General features: G+C 45.8%; 4 protein-coding genes across 4 annotated transcripts; 2 read left to right on the top strand and 2 right to left on the bottom strand.

The window, feature by feature from the left end:
• Positions 1 to 387: 387 nt before the first annotated feature.
• Positions 388 to 1521, top strand: N7509_008151 (peroxisomal dehydratase; the record flags this gene model as incomplete). The annotated part of the gene is made up of 5 exons (XM_056632788.1): positions 388 to 501; positions 550 to 598; positions 659 to 916; positions 1024 to 1117; positions 1179 to 1521. 5 exons carry the CDS (start codon positions 388 to 390, stop codon positions 1519 to 1521), a joined length of 858 nt encoding a protein of 285 aa, XP_056488339.1.
• A 3878-nt stretch (positions 1522 to 5399) lies between these two features.
• On the bottom strand, positions 5400 to 10428 carry N7509_008150 (non-ribosomal peptide synthetase; the record flags this gene model as incomplete). The annotated part of the gene is made up of 4 exons (XM_056632787.1): positions 5400 to 9242; positions 9271 to 9394; positions 9450 to 10250; positions 10406 to 10428. The coding sequence occupies 4 exons, from the start codon at positions 10426 to 10428 to the stop codon at positions 5400 to 5402; spliced, it is 4791 nt and encodes a 1596-aa protein (XP_056488338.1).
• A 5568-nt stretch (positions 10429 to 15996) lies between these two features.
• On the top strand, positions 15997 to 16986 carry N7509_008149 (uncharacterized protein; the record flags this gene model as incomplete). Its single annotated transcript, XM_056632786.1, has 5 exons — positions 15997 to 16141; positions 16203 to 16222; positions 16281 to 16305; positions 16380 to 16447; positions 16507 to 16986. 5 exons carry the CDS (start codon positions 15997 to 15999, stop codon positions 16984 to 16986), a joined length of 738 nt encoding a protein of 245 aa, XP_056488337.1.
• Positions 16987 to 17338: 352 nt separating this feature from the next.
• N7509_008148 (putative C6 transcription factor) lies at positions 17339 to 19468 on the bottom strand (the record flags this gene model as incomplete). Its single annotated transcript, XM_056632785.1, has 2 exons — positions 17339 to 19057; positions 19124 to 19468. 2 exons carry the CDS (start codon positions 19466 to 19468, stop codon positions 17339 to 17341), a joined length of 2064 nt encoding a protein of 687 aa, XP_056488336.1.
• Between the last annotated feature and the right edge of the window lie 602 nt (positions 19469 to 20070).

Here is a 20070-nt window from a genome sequence, read left to right as displayed (position 1 = left end):
AGCCGACTCAGGCCGAGGGATGGTGCAGGCCAAGTCGTCAACGTTTTGCCTCTCTCGCCGCGCTCGCTCCCCGTACGTATCCAGGCGGCCAGCCACGGTGGAAGATCTCGAGCGCAATCGCGGGACGAAGCACGTCAACCTCGGTACTGCATAGTTGGTCCAACGGGAGGCGCCCGGCAACAGATCGGATATTCATCCTCCTGCTCGGAAGACTTGCACACCGGCTATTACCATTACAGGCACACCTTTGGTGAACACAGATTCAACGTGTGTAAAAAGGAAAATGCCTGGCACGTGTCCCACTATATATAAATGTATTACAGCACCTCTCGCATCAGCTCCTGTGACTGCCTTCCAAGACTCGGACCAGGATAGGCGCCCAGAATCATGGCCGCGCAAAATTACCAACTTCCGACGCAGGATGTTTCATGGTTAACACGTGATCAACTTCTCTTCGCCGTCAGTATTGGCATAGGCGTTGATGAGCTTAACTTCGTTTTCGTACGGACCCCGCCCTCATGAATTTGTCATGAATGCTAATTGTTACAGGAGCAAAATGGTATCTTCGAGGCCTTTCCGACATATCCTACCATTTTGCGTAAGAACTTTGTCCGGGACCAGGAACAGGACGTGCTAATGTAAATGCTATGGAAAATAGCGTTCAAGTTGACTGATCAAGAAATTGTGGATTTTGGCGCTCGCTTCCAGCCACCCACTATCCCCGGGGCTCCGACTTTCCGATCCGTCAACATCGTTGATGGCGGCAGAACTATCACATTCTACCGGCCGATTCCTTCTTCATCCGCGAATCAACAGTTTCAGCTTAAGAATAGAATTCTTGGAGTGTATGATCGAGGAGTGTTGGTAGCGTCATCGAAGACGAGAAGATCCTCGTCGATGCCGAGACCGGGCAAGAGTATGTGAGAATGGTTGGTTTGACTTACTATATGGGTCAGGGCAATTGGGGTGGACCAAACGGTAAGGTCGAAAATGTGCGGCTATGCAAGGCTCTAATTATTATAGGTCCTCTGCTGCCAAGTTATCCGCCTCCAAAGGACAAGGCACCCGACGCTCAACATATGTACGAAGTTCCTACCAACGCGGCGTTGATATATCGGTGAGTTCCTGGCATATTGTCCCCCAAGAGTCTCGAACTGGTCTAAAATTTCACCCTTCAGACTGAACGGAGACTATAACCGGCTTCATGTGACGCGGGAGCCCGGAAAATCACTGGGTTTCGGCGGCCCTGTCATGCATGGCTTATATACCTATAACTGTGCCGCACATGCAGTGTTGAAAGAGGTTGGAGCGAGTAGGCCGGCCAACCTGCGGGAACTCTCAGCCCGTTTCTCCTCGCCGGTGCGACTGGGAGACGTCTTAGTGACCAAAATCTGGAAACTAGGGACGTTTCAGGATGAGTATGAGGAAATTCGGTTTGTTACTTATGTCAAGGGGAAAGCTGTTCTAACTAATGGGAGGGCACTGGTCCGCCCGTCCTCCTCTCCACATGGTAAGTTTTGAGGGAGAAAGCAGACGGATATTAGGTAGTTATCTATTACTTTATCGAAGGGAATATGAGGGACCTTGCTCTAGGATGAATAATCAGAGCATGGACTGGTAATTTGCCGCTAGCAACTGATTTATCACAGAGCAGACCACATTTCTTTATATTTTGTATAGTGGGTTGTTCAAATCTGCAACTTCGATTCTGTAACCGTCGAGTATCGTCATATTCAGAGGGTATTTCAACTTACACTTTTCCTCATAACTTCTACTCAATCAATCAATCTCGTATCACAGATTGCTTCTTCTAGACCTAATTGGTGCTAAACATTCAATTTATACGCTTTGCTTGATCTAGCATGAATTGATTAAAGATACTACCTGCCACTTTGATGCAGATATGTCACAGAGAATTTATAAGTCCTATCTTATTTAATTGGGAACCTTAACGGCAACTAACTCATTACTAAAGCTCTTTCATCTCACAAAGTATTTCATTACAGCTATATATTAACCGTCCATATTTTGAATTTTTGAATTTTGAATTCCTGAGGTTTGAGACGAGTAGTGAAGTGAATATCGATTAATACTCTAGATAAGATAGCTAAGACTAGTAGACGTGCTCTGAATTTTCTTGCCATATGTACGTAGCCGAGTAATCTATCTAAATGGTGCCTGTACCCTATATACTAAGAAATATTTACGTATCTTATTAAGAGCATCACCAGGATGTTTAATTTGCCTACCCACTGTAAGTTTGACCGCCTGTTGTGTGACTAGTATTTGTGAAACTTTTACCAAAGCTAAGAGATAGCTGATGTAATTAGCAGGGTTATGGTACGTTTGGTTCTGAATATTCGTTACTGTGAGGATACTCAAATGCTCATAGATCAACGTATGGCGTAGTATACGAAGTAATAAAACAGTAGCAGTTCGACGAAAGTAATAGCTTAAGGAGAAGAAGAAGGAGGAAGCTAAGATAGAACTAAGTATATATAGGTGTAGATACCTAAGTAGACGCTATCTACATCAGGCATCTACAAATAATAATAACCCTAGTTTATTATATTATCCCCCTCTTAAAAAAGCAGCATTACAATACTTTTATTCGTCCTTATCCTATTCTAAGAAGCCAATATCTATCTTATCAATATTTCTATTACCCCTACTACTATCAGTATTACTATTATCAGTACTATAGTTATTACTAGGCTTAGTTAAATTAAGTATACTAGAGAAACAATTACTATCAGTATAGCTTATAAGTTACTGAATAGTTCTAATAAACTTAGTATAGGTATGAGGATGATTAAACTATTAGTTTAATTAGTTATAAATATTATTATTAAGACCTTTACAGAAGGTTAAGATCTTAGCGATATTAGGCTAGTTTTGGTCTTAGGCTTTATAGAACTTAACTGTAGTACTAGTAAACTTCTTAGGATCTAGAAGAAGAGGTTTTAGGTACTAAGGGGTATAAGGTTAAGCTTAAGCAATAAGCTGAGTATATACTTGGAGCAGATTAGCTTAGGTTTGCTACTCTTAATAGATTAACTGAAGCTGATTCTGAAGTAAGCTGATCTGAGAGTTTTACTGCTGAACTGAGGATTAGAGTCTACTGAGTATAGTAGGGAGCTGACTAAGGTTAAAATCTATATTAAAGAGGATAGAAAGAGATAAAAAATCAATGGAATCAATAGAAAGTAACGATGTTAGGGCGATGACAATATAGTGGTAAAGTAACAGAAGTAAGGTTTGATTAGGGGGGATTAGTTTAGAGGATTCTCTACTATGGCCGATGGTGAATATTTACAGTATTTGTGTATGTGTAAGGCTTGTGTAGTCTCTCTGAGATAAACTGACAGAGGAATTACTAGGGTCTCTTATATATAGCTTACTAGCAGGTGATTGTATTAGGGCGTGCTGTACAGTAACTCAGGGCTTTGAGCGTAGAAGCTATTATAATGTGAGAATGTTCAGATACTCACAGATCAACGTACGGCGTAGTATACGAAGTAATGAAACAGTAGTGGTTCAATGAAAGTAATAGCTTGAGGAGAATATAGAGGAAGGAGAGATAGAACTAAGTACATGTAGGCGTGGATGCCTAAGTGGATGCCATCTAAGTCAGGCATCCGCGAATGGTAACAACCCCAGTTCGTTACAATGAGGTTAAGAAGCCCGTGGTACCCACATTAAAGGTGGGGTGCATGCAGCTTGGTCCTCAAATGACAAGGATAGGCAATATGTCATAACACTAGATATGCTGGACTTATTACGTATGAGACCCTATTAGCTTATTTATCACGAACTAACAATGGTATGTACATGAGTGGAATGGTCGGCAAGGAAAGACCGTATAACTTGAATACACTACCCATTCCGCATGTAAAGGGAATTTGATCAACCAGCGCGTACGGAGGACAAAGTAGATAATTCTGGATGAACCAATAATCACATTATTAACAAAAAGATTCGGAGGCTTGGAAGACCATTGACATTGGCTAGACTTGGGCTAGTAGTAAAATCACTATCGTATAATATTACGTTTAGATTGGCTGACTGGTCACCGACATGGCTCTCCTTACATATTCAAGTTTGCATAGGTACGACCCATGGATGACGCTCTTGGATTTTTGCAGCAAAGAGCGAGAGGGCAGGGGCTTCAACTACAGGCAGTTTGTATTTTAAGTGACCATTGGTTAGATGACATACAGAGTAACATCCCTGGAATCATTCAATACACCTAGGCAGGGTCCATAATGCGATATTGGGGTAGCGGAAAATTACTAGTATGTGTTCTTTAGGGCTTTCTATGGATTGGATCTAACATAACATACAGTTCGATCTTTCTATCATCATCGATGGCAATGATGGCGATGGTTGTAATACCGGAAATTGACACCCACCCCTGTACAGATACAGTTTGGCCAACTTACAACATTCAAGAGGCCATTGATATTTGTTAGTTTAGAGCTAAATTATCCTGCCAAAAAACATCATCTACAGCACTGATGGCGCAGGGGTTAGCGCGAGGATTTGCAGTGTCCTAGGTCGGGCGTTCAAATCGCTCTCGGTGCTTGGTTTTTGTTTTTTGTTTTTTGTTTTTTTTTTTTTTTCATCCGTACCACAGTTGGCGGGTTATGATTAACTAATTAACATGTTTCATGGGTAATCCAGCCACCCAAAACACTATATTAAAAGCGATAGATTATAAATCAAAGCTAAATATTGAAGTTCTATAATCTCTATCATACCCTTTTCACAAAAACCGAAGGAAAAAATAGTCTAGATATATATACCGCGCGAAATATCTCTCTGTTGATAAAATACACAAATTACAGTGTATTTAATAGTAATCCCCAGATACATAAATCAATAATATTAATTAAAACTAAGATACATTACTCTATATCTTGTAATAGATATATCTGACAAAATATAGGCCGAAAAAAGTATGGTTGTTGAGCTATCGAATTATAATTTATGGCTTTTAATATGGTATTTTGAGTGGCCGGATTACCCATGAAACACGTTAATTGGCCAGTTCTAATGTTCATAAGAGGGACCATGGACACTGTCATTACTATGACCGCTACCTAGACATCCAACAAGAAAAGTTAGTTTTGGCAGCATACTCCCAAATTCACACAATAACGTATTCGTAGCATGTAATACTATCAAAAAGGAAATAGTATTTGGTTAGGCGATAGGTGCGGATTGCTACAAAAATCAGTGAATGCCTACATTGTTCCCAGAAAAATCGAAACTATGTGCAAACTGAACTCTCCATTTATAAACATATGGGTTAAATAAATAGATACATCAGAACATAAACACTCTATAAACGCTGTTACATAAAATCACCAATAAGGAATTATCTCAAAGTTTCAAGCTTATACCCGCTTCCCTTCAAACCCTTCGGCAGGCCATCCCTGTAGTGTACTTTTATCCTCTACATGGTCACCCGACAGGACCAAAGTATGTTCCAACAGACAAGCATCTTGTCCCATCGAAGCCCCCGACATTAAGCGGGATCCAGCACGCAAAATGCTCCGGTCGCCGACCTTCAGAGTATGTAATTCGAACTCGCCACGAGAGTTCAGATGGCAAACCAAGCTGCAATCATCAACAGCCACGCGGTTACCGAGTGTGAGAAGGTCAGGCTCGGTAAAGTAGACGTTCGGCGTACCATTGGCGTGGATCGCGCAATCTCTTCCAATATTCGCACCCAAGAGGCGGTAATACCAGGATATATAGACCGAGCCCGTAATCATAGGCAGGAGACCGGTTCCGCCATAGCAGTCCTTGATGAGTGTCTCGCATGACAGGAGGAACTGCCATCGTTGGTTATAACTGCTCTTGTCCCAGTGGTATTCGCCCTCCTTGCGACGGCCCATGACAATCCACTTGACGCATATGACAACGCCCAAAGCGATGAAGGCCTGGGCACAACTGATGGCGGATAAGAAACTGGCCAGTATGCCATACAAGACAAATGGCCGCCAAGCTCCGATATCGAGTCCGGTAGCATTGCTATGCTCGAGACAGGCCCGGAGACATAGCAGAGCAAATACTACACTCAGGAGCCAGTAAACAGTCACGACAACCACCGACAGGACAGAATAGATGACGATCTGCCAGATGCGTAGCACATAGTAACTAGAATCCTTCCGGTAAAAAGCACGACCAAAGGGCTTGCAGGTATCCGCCTCGGTGATATTCGGAACGGTCTGCTTCTCATTTTGAGTCTTCTTTCCCATGCCTTTCTCGTTGTCGCTGCTGCTATCGCCATCGGTGCTACTGCTGCTGCTACCAACAACAGTAGGGGCAGTTGAAATGGGCACCGAGGACGAAGTTGGGAATTGCACAGCATCACCACCTTTGCTACCGGTCCAGATGGTATTCGCTGGATAATCGCCATTCCGACGAAGAAAGGCCCCGGAGCCGATCATTGCCTCACGCCCGATTGTGACCCCAGGGGAAGCGACCACGCGATCACCAACCATGGCACCGTCACCAATAACAACACGATCACGGCCATAGCCATCCGATGTGATAAGGGTCGAACGGGATCCAAACACAACATCGTTTCCGACTTCGATGAGATCAAAGTCGGGGAGTGAAGGGCCTACACTGGGCCAATAGATTCGCTTCCCGACCTTGCCACCAAGGGAACGGATAGCCATCGAGACTAATTCATAGTGACGACCGATTAGACGGGTAAGCTCATGAATATCCCCAGATGGGAGAATCTCTGCTAGGACACCAGTGCGAATCTTCTGCAAAGTACTCTGCTTAGAAGCAGGACCAGGCTTGGGCTTGCCACAGATAAGATCGAGCAGGAATTTGATGATCAGAATTGATGCGAAGAGCACGATCGGGCCACCAATAGCACGACAGATCCTTGCAGCAATGTGGAAGCCAATTCGCTGGCCACTGGTATACCATTGCAGAGTTGCCAGGAACATGTCAGGTTGGGCAACCGGGAACTGCCTCACCATCGGTACAAGACCACCCATCCATGTGAGACGGGCAGCGACCCAGACCAGAATTTGGATGGGAGTAACAACCAGAAGGGCAAATATCCAATGTGGCTGAGGAATTCTAGAGCTTAACAAATCCCGGTTTGACTCATCGGCATCTTGAAGTTCCCAGCTTGACGAGTTGGGGCCGATGCAGGTGTTCTCCGGTATATCGGCGCCAGGGGCGAGAATTGACTTAAGACCGATGGAAGAATCTCTACCAATGCGAATTCTTTTGAGCAGCATGGATGTGTTGCGCTCCACAGCAAAGGGACGGCATTGACAGGTATCCAACACGACATTGTCACCAATCTCAATCAAGTCATACTCTCCAAGCTTGGCAGATGGGGGTATGGTGACATTTTTACCAATCTTGACGCCAAGCAGACGGTAGAACAGCACGCGAGACCAATTAAAGTGATTGAACATTCCTTTTCCAAACACCTGCACTGCCTTCTGGGTCAACCACCACCGAGTGTGATACGGTCCCCACATAGGGTAAATACCCTCCTCGTAGCGGCCGACAACAAGCCACTTGAAGAGAATCGTGAAGATGGGAGTCACAATCTGACCGCTGACACGGGCAGCTAAAACAGCCAGAACAATCAAAATCAATCGACCAATCAGTAAATCGCGAATGGGAAAGCGCAGTGTGCCTTCGGCAACGACATACGAGAAGACAAGCCATTGGAAGGCACGCTTCATTGGGAAGAAGAAAAGAACGGGGAAAAGATGCAAGACCATAACTAGCGGGTTTGTGCTGCTGTATGTCTTTTCACAGCCGGGTAATTCGATCTCCCCTTCGTCGCCTTTAGCAGCCTTGATCTGAACGGCTTCTGTGATTTTGTACTCAATTTCACCGACAGTGCTATGGTGGAAGAGAATGTCCCCAGCAAGAAAGATCCCAAATTCACGTCGGAGTTGCGAAACAAGTCGACCTGCGCTCAGACTATCGCCGCCAGCGGTGAAAAAGTCAGTCATGGCAGATATCTCCTCTGGTGCGCAAGATAGGGCAATAGCGAAGATTTCGCGGATCCGACGTTGGATGGGTGACAGGCTACCATCTGAGTTTTGGGCGCGAATAGCCTCGTCAATGGCTGTCTGGTCAGGTTTTCCGTAGAAGTCGAGGGGCATGGGCCCCTTCAGAGTAGTGATGCGGGAGGGGACAAGATAGCCATCAAGCTGCTCGTGAAGGACATTAGGAGTGAATTGATAGTTGTCCGGGTTGTCGACGAAGAGAACAGCTTGGGCGAATCCATCACGTTCGTTGATTTGTATATGCACTTCAGAGTCCTTAGCAATCTCTCCCAAAGTGGAGCGAACAGTGTTGCGGTCAACAGCACATTTTTGTTTTGAAATCGAAGTACTCAAGGGAGTGCCGTTGGGTGGGCAGACAGCTTCGTAATGACGATCTCCGAGGGGTGTCTTCGGTGTCAACGACTCCAGTGTAAGTCGCTCGGCAAGCTTAATGCGCTGAATTTTGTTATTGGACTTAGGCACACGATCCATATATACCACTAAGGCGGGCCACTTGGGCTGATGAATAACAGGCTGTAGCGATTCGTGCAGCTGGCGGATATCTGGCCTGGGTGTGCCTGGGGGCGTCACAATAACAATTCCCACCACCTCCTGGAGTACTTCATCAGGGACAGAGAAGGCCAGGGTCTCAGTGACGCGACCGTATAGCGGAGAGCCGGGATGCTTGGCTGCAGTGAGAACTGCGTCTTCCACCTCGACGGGAGAAATGATTTCACCACCACGGTTGATGACCTCCTTGCTCCGACCGGTAATGTAAAGGTAGTTCTCGGGGTCAAGGTATCCAAGATCACCGGTGTCAAACCAACCAGCCTCATTAAAAGCACTTGTATCAATTTCGCCCTCGGTGGTCAGATATCCTTCGAAGGCAGGTGATCCACGAACGCAGATATGTCCGAGAGTCCCGCGGTCCGAGACTGGTTTTCCATCATTTAAAATGGCAACTTCGGGACCGACGATTCGTCCAGATGTACCGGGACGGTCAAGAGTGTAGTTTTTTGGTGGTGCTGCGATGGGCATGCATTCAGTCATTCCATAGCTGGGAAGGACCGAGCAGTTGAAAGCTTCACGAAGTTGCAAAGCAAGCGTTGGGGGTAGACCACCGCCGGCGTTACAGATAAACTCGATGGCACTTTGACGAACAGCATCAGGACGGTGCTCGGCTTCTCCAAGAATCATCTGATGCATTGTCGGCGTGGCGTAGTACCATGTAGGGGTCATGGTGGGTGATTGCGCAGCATCCCAGAACATGCTGGGGTCGAAGGACGGACAGCATATCGGTAGCCCCACCGGCGAGAATAGGAGAAAGAATACTGCGCATTATACCTCCACTGGTGTTGTTTAGTATGGATATTATAGATTGTGGGAGATGGGCGGGGAACATACACGTGGTTTAACGGCATCATGTTAAGGCAAGTATCCTTCTCAGACAGTTCTACAGACTCCATCGTAGCGATCGTACCCGCGATGAGATTAAAGGTTGTGATTGGCACCAATTTCTTCTTGCCACTCGTGCCGCTAGTAAAGAGGATGATTGCAATGTCATCCCCAACATTTGGCGTAAGACTTGATGTAGTTGAATTGTGCTTTTCTGAAACAACGCGAAAAGTCAAGTCTTCCAGCTGTTCAAGTCCAAATATTGGACGAACACCGTTGTCTAGTTTCAACTTTTCAATATCATTTTCCAAAGCGACAACCGCATCAGCTTGCACTTGTTCAACATCCATGTGCAGTTGCTCTGGCACCGTATTTGACGCCATGGGAACAATTGTATACCTGTTAGCGAAGGCAAAAACCGCAACTGCCATGAGGAGTCCATTAGGCAGTATGACAGCCACTCGAGGCTTTCCATTGGAGGAAGACCTCACAGGGATATGGAAACCTTGTACAAATTGGCGGATAGCAAGATGTGTCAGGTTTTTACCTGTACTGGCATCGATGAAGCCGGCGCGGTTGTCGGTTCCTATCAATTCGGCGATACTGGGGGTAGCTTCCTTGATCTGTATCCGGAGACGACGAATTGCTTCATTGTTCTCGACTTTGGCAGGTTCTGGAAGGGATTTATAGATATCTTGGAAGGTAAGAATGAGCTCGCGGGTGGGCCATTCGCTGGAGTGTGAGGAAAGGAGATTTGAGAGAGATATGGGGAGAGTCTGGGTGGGAGGCGTCACTCCGCAGACGACGAAGCTGTTCCAAAATGCTTCCAGAATGTCAGCAAATAGTGCAAATGACTCAAAATTTGGATAACACAAAATCAATGTAATATAAGGCGTGGAGAGGGGTTAAACCATTCGATAAAGCAGACTTGGAAGCAAAAAGAACACGGGGCTATTGAAACTTACGAACATCTTGGCAGATCCGCCATTGTGTATCGCCAATCGGGAATTTCTCTGCTATACAAAGATTCACCAGACTTTTCACGAGATCTCTCACGATCCCACAGGAAAAGGGGTTAGCAGAGCTTTATATGGCTATGCATTCTACTCCAAAAAACCCAAAATCCACCGGCAAACTTGGAAATACCTCACGGACCCAACTCCAAGTTCACTTTCTCCATACGGGGCAAAATGGGTCAAGACTAAGGTGACTCCGACCCATAGGGCAATCTGGTCTCCAGTCCTGGTCTGGATCCATGGAGTAACCGCTTTCATTGGAGGGCATATCCCATCGAGCTGAAGAAGATGATGGTGAAACATCCATCATTCGCTTTGACCTTTCCCATTGATTATCCTGCGTGTAAATCTGACAGTACGGAGTACAAAACTTCAATTTCTGTTGATGGATACGTCAAGGGTTGGTCCTACCAAGTGTACATAAGGCTGCAAATGATATAATTGGGGGCATTGATAGGCATTCTCGCATGGAGACCCACAGACCCTCAGGCTAGAGATTACAGTCGGGCCCTCGTCGAGTTTGATCGGCTGGGTGCCTGAAGTCTGGTTCTTCGAGAAGATCTTATTCTCCATCCAGTAATGAATATACACAGTTCGGAGGGTCTGTGGCCCCGTGCTGCTTGCCTCGATATTAAGTGATTCTACCAGGTTTGAGGTATAACCTATTACAGATTGATTCTTATATACCCTCTAAACATGAGCCTGTTTCAATATTATAGGATACGAGTCTAGACCTTTAAACCCGTATTATCAATGACATGATATCCGAGGTACACTTCTCGCAATCACTAGATCACTATCAGATGAATAGTGGTTCGAGGATCATCGCTGGTGATCTGCACGTTGAGGCAAGGCCCACATGGGTATGCACCGGAGAATCCTTGGCAAGCCTTGGCAGTCGTACCCGTTTGTTCTCGGCCTGTATGTATAAAATAGTAATTGCTCAGGACGATCATAGATCGACAGGACCTTGGAAGTTTCCAAGGTCTCAGTTTAAACGAAGGTCCACTTCGTGGCGGACAGCTCGCCCAATCATTCATCTAGTTGCCTCCAAATTGTATCAATGCCAAGCTTCCTTCCCACCGATCTTCAGGACCGCTCTTGATTTGGCGTCATAGGGGGTCGGCTGAAGAATCTCGACTTGTACAGGACGCTAACAAAGCAACTCCTACTCCGTAGGGCAGGCTCATCCGTTTGACTTGCCCCTCCTCCTGAGTTCATTCTTGTATTGCGTGCTCCCGCTCAACGCATACCGGCGGTGCACCGGCGAAGCCCGGCTTAGAGTACTTCCGTATTCTCGGTCGGGAGAAGAAAAAAAAAACTCGGGCATACCGGCTGAAAGCTCGGGATGCCACAGGTTCAACCGATCACGTTCGGCAGGGTTCTCGGACTTGTTTTCTTTGGTGTTCAATTAATCCAGTGTATACTGACTACGGCATACTATCATGCCGAGGGGTTATGTACATACGAAGTGGTTTCAGAAAAAGTCCAGAGGTCGTTTCTGAATCAATGTGCGGGCCATCTCGCACCCATCCAACACGCTACATTTTTATACATAATATTCTCATAATTCCCTTTTGGTCAGTTGCACTAATATCAAACCCAATATGGCCGATTTTCGTTTTTTGAAACTTTGAGTTACGGAGTGCTCCGTTCGCTTCGAAAATTCCTTTGGGCTACGGTGCGGAGGGTGGTGGAATGATTTCGGATACCGCCTACCACTTGCTGATTTTTTCTCAAAGTGGCTATGGTTTGGAGAATAGTGCTCATCTTATCAAGCGTCATCTTAATCGCGACTCCAAAATGTGCAAGATCGTCCTCAATAAGTAGCCACAGCCAGGGAAAGATCGGCAGCGGAGCGGAGGCCGGACGGATCAGATCGTATATCTTATCAGATGTCGTTAAGGGGCGTCAGGGACGGCGGGATGGTCGGCAAATGCGGTTTGATTTTGCCACCACCCGCCCTTGTGACATCGGAACGGAGCATCCATGGATTGAGTTGATTCGCACAAATTATGGAAGACGATAATTGGGTGATGTCTCCGAGCCCGGTTCGCTTAGAGCCCTGGAGGTGTTGATGCCAGTCCCTGGCAAATTAGCCGACCGCCATACGGGGGCATGCTTAAGCGCACCCCCACCTGATTTCTATACTCGGTAAATATTCTGCACCCTGACGCGTCCCATCCACTGAAGGAACCGTGTTCCACCCAAACCTAGATGAACGTCAAGTTTTGAATTGCAGCCAGGTTCTCCAATCTCAGAGCGGAGAAGACATTGCATCCCAATGATAGATACAACTAGCCGGCTGTCGAATGTTACCAGCACCGATGACCGCAAGGCTGAGATTCCCGACTTTTGGTCCTTACATGGTCGGTTCATGCCCTATTCGGTTCTCCCTCACTCTTGTCTGGTAGCGGCGGCAGATGACGAGCATCGCCTCAACCTTGAAATGCCAAGACCTGAAACAAATTCTCCGCATATCACTGCAACGCCCTATCATCAAACACCCACAGTATATATCTTCCCTTGTTTCGTGGGCCCGACTCGTATTAATGTGTCAGGTATATCACATTACTTTCTATCGTCATCCGGCATTTTCACATGTCTATGGCAAATGTTTTTCTCACAATATGTGTAAAAATTTATCATCACCTCCCTCAATACTCGATCACCAAGGAATTTTTTTTTTTTTTTTTAATCTTATAAGAATACTTTAATCTCACCTCATGGTCATGGCAATCATCCACTAGTAATACTCAACATACTTGACATCTCTTGCACACCTGAGAACTTGGTACTGCAATTTGAAAGCTGACGTGAATATCCCGCCCCAGAACAGACTCGGAGTCAAAAGCCAAGATGCACCCGCGGACTTCGATTGGACACCTTGTTGGATAGCTCCAGGATTACATACTTCATGTGTTAGTATTGGCTTCTTTGCCGTCGAATTGGCCACGTACCTTCAATTTTAAATATAGACATTTTCCAAGCAGAGTGGGAATCTGAGTGATTTTCTCTTCGAATGTTAGAATATTTCTGCCATGCAATAATTCAGCAGTACATATTAAATTTGATTCGAGTGAGGACTGATACATTCATATTCACTGGCGTCAGTAATACACTCCACCGTATCTACTGAGTTAAAGATAATCTAGGAGGTCCGCCCACTGAGTTAATCACCGCTAGGACCTCTTGTCATTGTTTCAATTCGGAGTACCTTATTCCTGCATAAATATTGGTTATTTCGTTAATGTATATTAAACCTCTTTCCAGGCATTGAGAGTCTAGTAACACTTTCCTTATGAAGACTTTTCTTAGCCCATATCCCCCAGGCCCAAAAGCTCCGAATCTAGAGCTCCGGGTTAGATCAGCTATTGCCTTCTCTCTCCAGGCGATGACCGCCGATAGTACGAGTACGGAGTACAGCATTCTTGATCTCTCCCTTTGTGCTATTTTGAGACTTGCCCGAAGAACTACAATCGCTACAACAATTGGAGTGATTGTTTTCGCTGAACAGTTTTTACTTACTCCTCATTCATCGGGGGAGCAATCCGTATAGTTTTCTTTCTTTTTGTACGAGTATGTACAGAGTCGGGAACCTCAGCCGTGGCTATTTAACGGAGCATTTCAGCGCTTAAACCGGCCCATAGCAAATCCCCAGCCTTGGAACTCGACAGCGCTGGGCTACTGCGTAAAGACCTTCCTAGAAAGTATTAGGAAAGCTTAATTATGGTATCCACCTCGCTCTCCAATTTACGCTTCTAACACTTGTCCAGAGGATTGTTTCAAGGTGCGAAAATTTCAAGGGATATTGCATATTTTGGAACAGAGATGAACTGACTAGAACCTGATTTGGATCCCACAGGTGTATTGAAGCTGCAAGATAACTATTTTCAATCATAAATTGTCTGCTTGGAGGACTGAATCTATTGGTGCGCGTGTTCTTCTTGTTACAGGGTACGGAGTACTAGTACCTATCTTTCATACATATGATGCTGTATCGGGTGCCTATGGCCCCCTCTACCACTGTGGACCATGAGCCCAAAGTCTATTGATTCCAAAAGCCCACTGTGGACCCGACCGGGGCTCCGAAAAACCGTCTCATTTTTGGGGTTAGGCCGAACCGGATTTCAGTATGTGCCTGAACTAACGTCGTCTGGTGTAAGAACTTTAAACAGGATTTTTTACATGTCAAGTGAGCCTCGTACGGAGTACGGAGTGCAAAAGAGCGAAAACGGTGGGAAGCATAATGGTGGTCTTGGCAACCCAAGGCTCGGGAGTCCCCTGTTATGATCCCGAGGTCTAAACAGTCCCTGTGCCAAGGACTACGCGGGCACGTAGAATGTAGGCCTGCTGCTCCACTCGTCTAAATTGCCCTCACAAATATCAGAATCCAGGAGTCAAGCGGCACACCATTGTCCGTGCAACGCCAAGGGAGAAACGGTCAGGACGACCCTTTATTTTCGCAACGTGGAGAGAAAATCGCATAAGTACCCCCATATCGAAGCCAGGCTTATTACTTTGGCTTCGGAATATGAAGTACTAGTAGTGTACATCGCCTCGAGAATCTAGCCCCTTGGCGGTGGGGTCATAATGCGTCCCCTAAGCCCTTTGGACTTTTCTACGAGTCTCGTACATACATACATATGTATGCAGCTACTCCGGGGTACTCCGAACATATAATGTACACATGTAGCAAGACGATCACTGTTGCATATTGACAAACACGGTCGTTGATCTTACCACCTGGACAGTATGTACTCCGTACGGAGTACCGCACCGTGACTCCACTTCATATAATGGGTTGAGATCTGCTCGTGCTCTGTACATACTCGTAGCCTTTTAACAACTTGAAGATACTCGTTCCGGACTCGGGGTGGACGAAAGACATCAAACATCAGAGCTCCTGGCAAATAGTTACTACATAGTACCATCCTCAATGCTCGTAAGGAGCCCGTGAAATGCTCGGCTGGTGGCTTATCCTAGTACCTACTCATATCTCGACTTTTTTTCCGGTCTGAGTAGCTAGTAAGAGGGAGGCACTAATAAAATAGTAGAAACAGCATTTAATGCGCCCATCTGGCAAATTCCCACTGATAGGTACCGGTCCTTAGGACACATGGATTACTAGTATAAAGTAGCGAGTTGTACTTGTACTAGGTACTACAGTACCACTAGTTATTTTGTCAGCCCTGGTGACTCATATCTCAGTATCTACTATCTAAAGAAAGCATACTGTTTTGCTTGAGAGTAACTTTTCACATTCATGATATCGTGAAGCTCCCTCTCCATACACCTCATACTATAATTCTTCCAATATTCCCTTTCCGCGCCAACAAAAGCGGAACCGCCCGGTAAACTGACAGTGACGTCACCACTCGCATCTTTTCCGATACGCCCAAACGGCAAAATCGAACTGTTTCTTTTGTTTCATTTCGCATTCGCATTCGATAGCATGCTATTGTCGACTCGCAAGTCTTGATCCCGCATGTTCCTAGTGACAGGTCCCCGCATCCCCATGGGGTAACTATATCCTGATTATGAACAATCAGCCCCAAGAGGCCAATAGTCTGGATTCAATCAGCCTGGTCACTCAGATCCTCTGCTTTTCTATTACTTCGCCTCTGATTGCTCTGAGGATATTTGCTCGGCTCAAACTACATCATTCATTTGGTGTCGAAGATGGTAAAAATGCAATAAATCCAGCCATATCTTTTCGCGCTTCCCGTTGCTGATCAACATTTAGCATCCTGCTATATTGCATGGGTATGCAATTTCGTGAATTCAAATTATTACATCCAATATAACTAACCTACATTATTAGATTCTCTTCTTAGGACATTGCATTTGTACCCTATTATGTATACACTCTCTTCTGCGGCCTGTTAATCTTGATTGGGTTCGCTGATGATTACTCTGATAGACACCTTTTCCGACGTGCCTTCTTCTCCCGGTAGTAATAGCCCCTCGGATACTCGGACTGAGCTCAAGGTATCGTTTGAACCGTTATTGAATCAGTCAGTATATATGCTTATGAACTGTCAACTTAGATATTTTATATTGCAACGATGATCTACGTTCCGATGATTCTGCTTGTGAAAACCTCTCTCATTTATACATTGATTCGACTTTGGAGCCCATACCGGGCTAAGGTCGTATCACTCTATATCTTTCTGGCAATAATAGTTGCCTACTATATAATTATTCTGTTCGTGAAAGTGTTTTCCTGCGCCCCAATCCGCCTATTGTGGGAGGTCAACGATCTAGCTGGGTCATGTCTCAATCGTTCTGCTATCATCATTGCCGACTCCGTGACTAGTGTGACCACTGATCTGGCTATCCTAACATTTCCGATAGCCCTCACATGGGGATTGCAAATGGCCGTTTCCAAGAAACTACATGTCATTGTCATTTTGGGCGCGGGGGGCACTGCTATTGCATTCAGTATCTACCGACTGGTCCTTGCCGTCCATTACCGAGATGCCTCCTTTCGAAGAGATCTCTTTTTGAGAATTCTTCTTTCTGAGTAAGTTGACAAAATTCTTTCTTTGGTTTCATTTTGTCACAAACGTTTAACAATTTCAGTAACGCCGAAGGCGGCCTAGGTCTCATATGCACTTGCATTCCAGCTATAAATAAACTAATCAGTCAATTGAAGCAGGAATACAATGAGAAGAGGAACTTGAACAAGAGAGAATTCCAGGTCGTTTGATATGTGGCACCTTCCAGTGGCTACTAACATGGTTGCGATCGAAATCAGGCCAGTTGGCGGGCGGAATGATTACCATGTATATTCTGGGTGGCCCATCCATCACTTAGAATCTAGAAATCAAGAGCTCGATGCCAACACCTGCGCCATTATATTTGTGTAAATCTTTATTTTTAAGATTCGAACAAGCTTTCACCGCTTATTGAATCAAAAAGGTCCCAGTCCGAACAGTGGAGGTACAAATTGGGATCTTCGAGAAAGTCGAATCCAGAATCGGATGCGACCTGAGGAGAAAATATTCCATCTAATGAATGTGACTGGAAGTCGGCAGGTAAAGGGTTCTCGGCATTTTCAACAACCATGCCACTAAGCAGTCCATGGCATATGTTCAGACTGTCACGGGCAGCTTTGCGTATAGCTTCCTCGGGAGATATGCCTTCGAGTAATGCCTGGACCCGAGCGGTTGCCATGTTGAAAAACACATAACCCTTGACATTTGTTTCACCATGGCACATCCTATTTTCTGCATATTTAACCACCCTTTGAGCATCCTCCATCAACGGTATTTGTCGGGACTGGTTCTTTTCTTTGGCAAAGTGAGAAATACTAGATTCCACTGGCAGTCTGGAGGTCAACTCTAGATATATCACCAGGGCGCCTCTCGTAATGATATCTCGAAACATACCACCACCATTTATGAGCAGTCGGGAGTAAAGATTGTCATCGAGTAGAGAGACAAGCTCTAGAGAAACTTCGAGGCATACCTGTTGTGAATGAGTGTATATTGGAGAGCCTTTGGCCTGGATTGCATATGTAAAGTGAAGACAAAGGAGAAGGCGGCGGATGAGGTGGCTGCAAAAGCTATGTGCAAATTGATTTAACGGAGCTTGGCGTCGCAGGGTGGTAGTGCTGTTCAGCGCACTCGCGGCCTCGCGGCATGCTATCTCTAGCTTGTGTCCAATGGAGAGAACTTCATCGTAGGAAGGCTTCACGTTCAGACTGTTGACAACGCGAACGACAGTCAACCTGAACCCAACTGACTGTGCCAGAACACATTGAAAAAAAGTAGGGCTTTCTTGCAGGGATGGACTTCCGTCTTCTCCTAAATTTGTTGCGTTGTCGAGGTCTTCATCACTCAAGTCCGATGGTGGTTGGGTGGTGTAGTCATCGTCGGTAACCATAGGCGCCATACCGGAGTCCAAAGCAGACTGCGCATTCATCTCCAAAATTGTATACCATAGTCTCCTTCGAACTTCCTTTTGTTGTATATCCATCTCTCGCAACGAGCTCGGATCCTGGTGTAACCCCATCTGCATTGCCATCCGCATGAGGGTTCCTACCGAGATCCACACAAGATCTGCCCCGACTCGGTTTACTTGACGAGCAAGAAGCAAGAGACAGTGAATCTGGATTCCTTTCAGTGTCAGTCTATCCTTCTCGAATGGGGCTGAGAGCCATGTTTGAGAAACACTGATCCATGATTGCGCCTTGGCCGATATGTCCTTGCGAACATGAGCTTCGTTGTGCAACGTGCCGGAAATAGACATGACAAGTAGAAGAACCACAAGGAAAGATGTTTTGGTGTTTTGTGGTTGCCTGGCATGACTGTCATACTCCTTTTTGAACGAGGAGAAATGTAGGATCCTGTAGCAAGATTCAAAAGTGGAAAAATAGAGACTGATCAGATCCTCAATGACTTCGGGTTTGGGGATTGACTGGTGTATATGTGCCGGGATAGACTGCCGAAATGGACGCTGCTTTTTGGCCTCCCGGGCTAATTGCTTGCATTCAGTCATGAGTTGCGAGATCGGGTCTTGCTCGCCACTACTAGACGGTTGCGTGTAAATTGACTTGTAATCTCCGGTTGGGCCCATGATAGAAAGCTCAGACGCCTGTAAAGATTCAGCAGGAATGCCAAGAACAATACCTAGGTATGTCGAAAAAAATAATTTTCTTACTAGAGGCATTGTATTCATCCAGTGCCCATGGCCGAAAATCCGAGTCTTGGACATAATGCCATGTATTTGGCCAAAGGTCGTCGGGCCCCGTTCGGAGACATTATTACTTGACTGACCAACAGATGTAGGAGACTGTGACCTGTTCTGGTTTCCTGTGCTCGCTGGGCCAACATGGAATCCCTGCCCAGCGTTGACGTGATCCGCATAATTGCAAGACGGGGCGCCGTGGGAGACGCATTGACCACACGGCTTATTTCGATCGCACCGGACTTTGCGGCGGCGGCACTCAACACATGAATGCGCAGGGCGCCGGCGCTTTCGGATAATTCTGGGTGATTCGGACATGGTCGTAATAGAACAATGGCGAAAGAATTCCGACAAAACAAGATGGAAGGGAGGCTTGGAGACAAATCAGGTAACCTCGCGTTTGTCGGCGGTTGTAAGGTTAAATCCGATATGACCGACGCGAGAGACAGGGTCTCACTATGAAAACTTGAACAACCTTGGAAGCCAAATTGAAGCGTGGAATATTGGGTAACGACCTCGGAGTACCTGAAAGCATATCTATACCTAATCAGACGAAAACTGTCCAACAGAAGCTCACCTGGGCAGAACCATGAAAATGGTGACGCATAGGCACAAAATACTACTAGGAGTTGTACCCGCCAGGTTGAGATCTATAACTCGGAGAGGGCAAGGCAGCAACCCCGCGGGAAGGCGATCTTGGATGTCTGAGGTACCCGGGCAGCCTCCGGTGACCTTCAAGATCCCTATCAACTTCTAGTATTACTGCAATACTACTAGTAGCAGTGCTGGAGGAACTTGAAGGCTCAAGGTGGAAAGGCCCCGGGGCGCTAGGAAAAGATGCTAATACATGGATACGCTACTAAGAGCAAAAAGCTTGCCCAGGTGAAGTTGCGTTCGAAGAAAGTATATTGACACGCCGG

The sequence above is a fragment of the Penicillium cosmopolitanum genome, assembly GCF_028827165.1.
Source record: "Penicillium cosmopolitanum strain IBT 29677 chromosome Unknown utg000008l:1.0-4398992.0:1.0-4402845.0, whole genome shotgun sequence".
Lineage (NCBI taxonomy): Eukaryota > Fungi > Ascomycota > Eurotiomycetes > Eurotiales > Aspergillaceae > Penicillium > Penicillium cosmopolitanum.
This window is presented reverse-complemented; position numbering and strand designations above follow the sequence as displayed.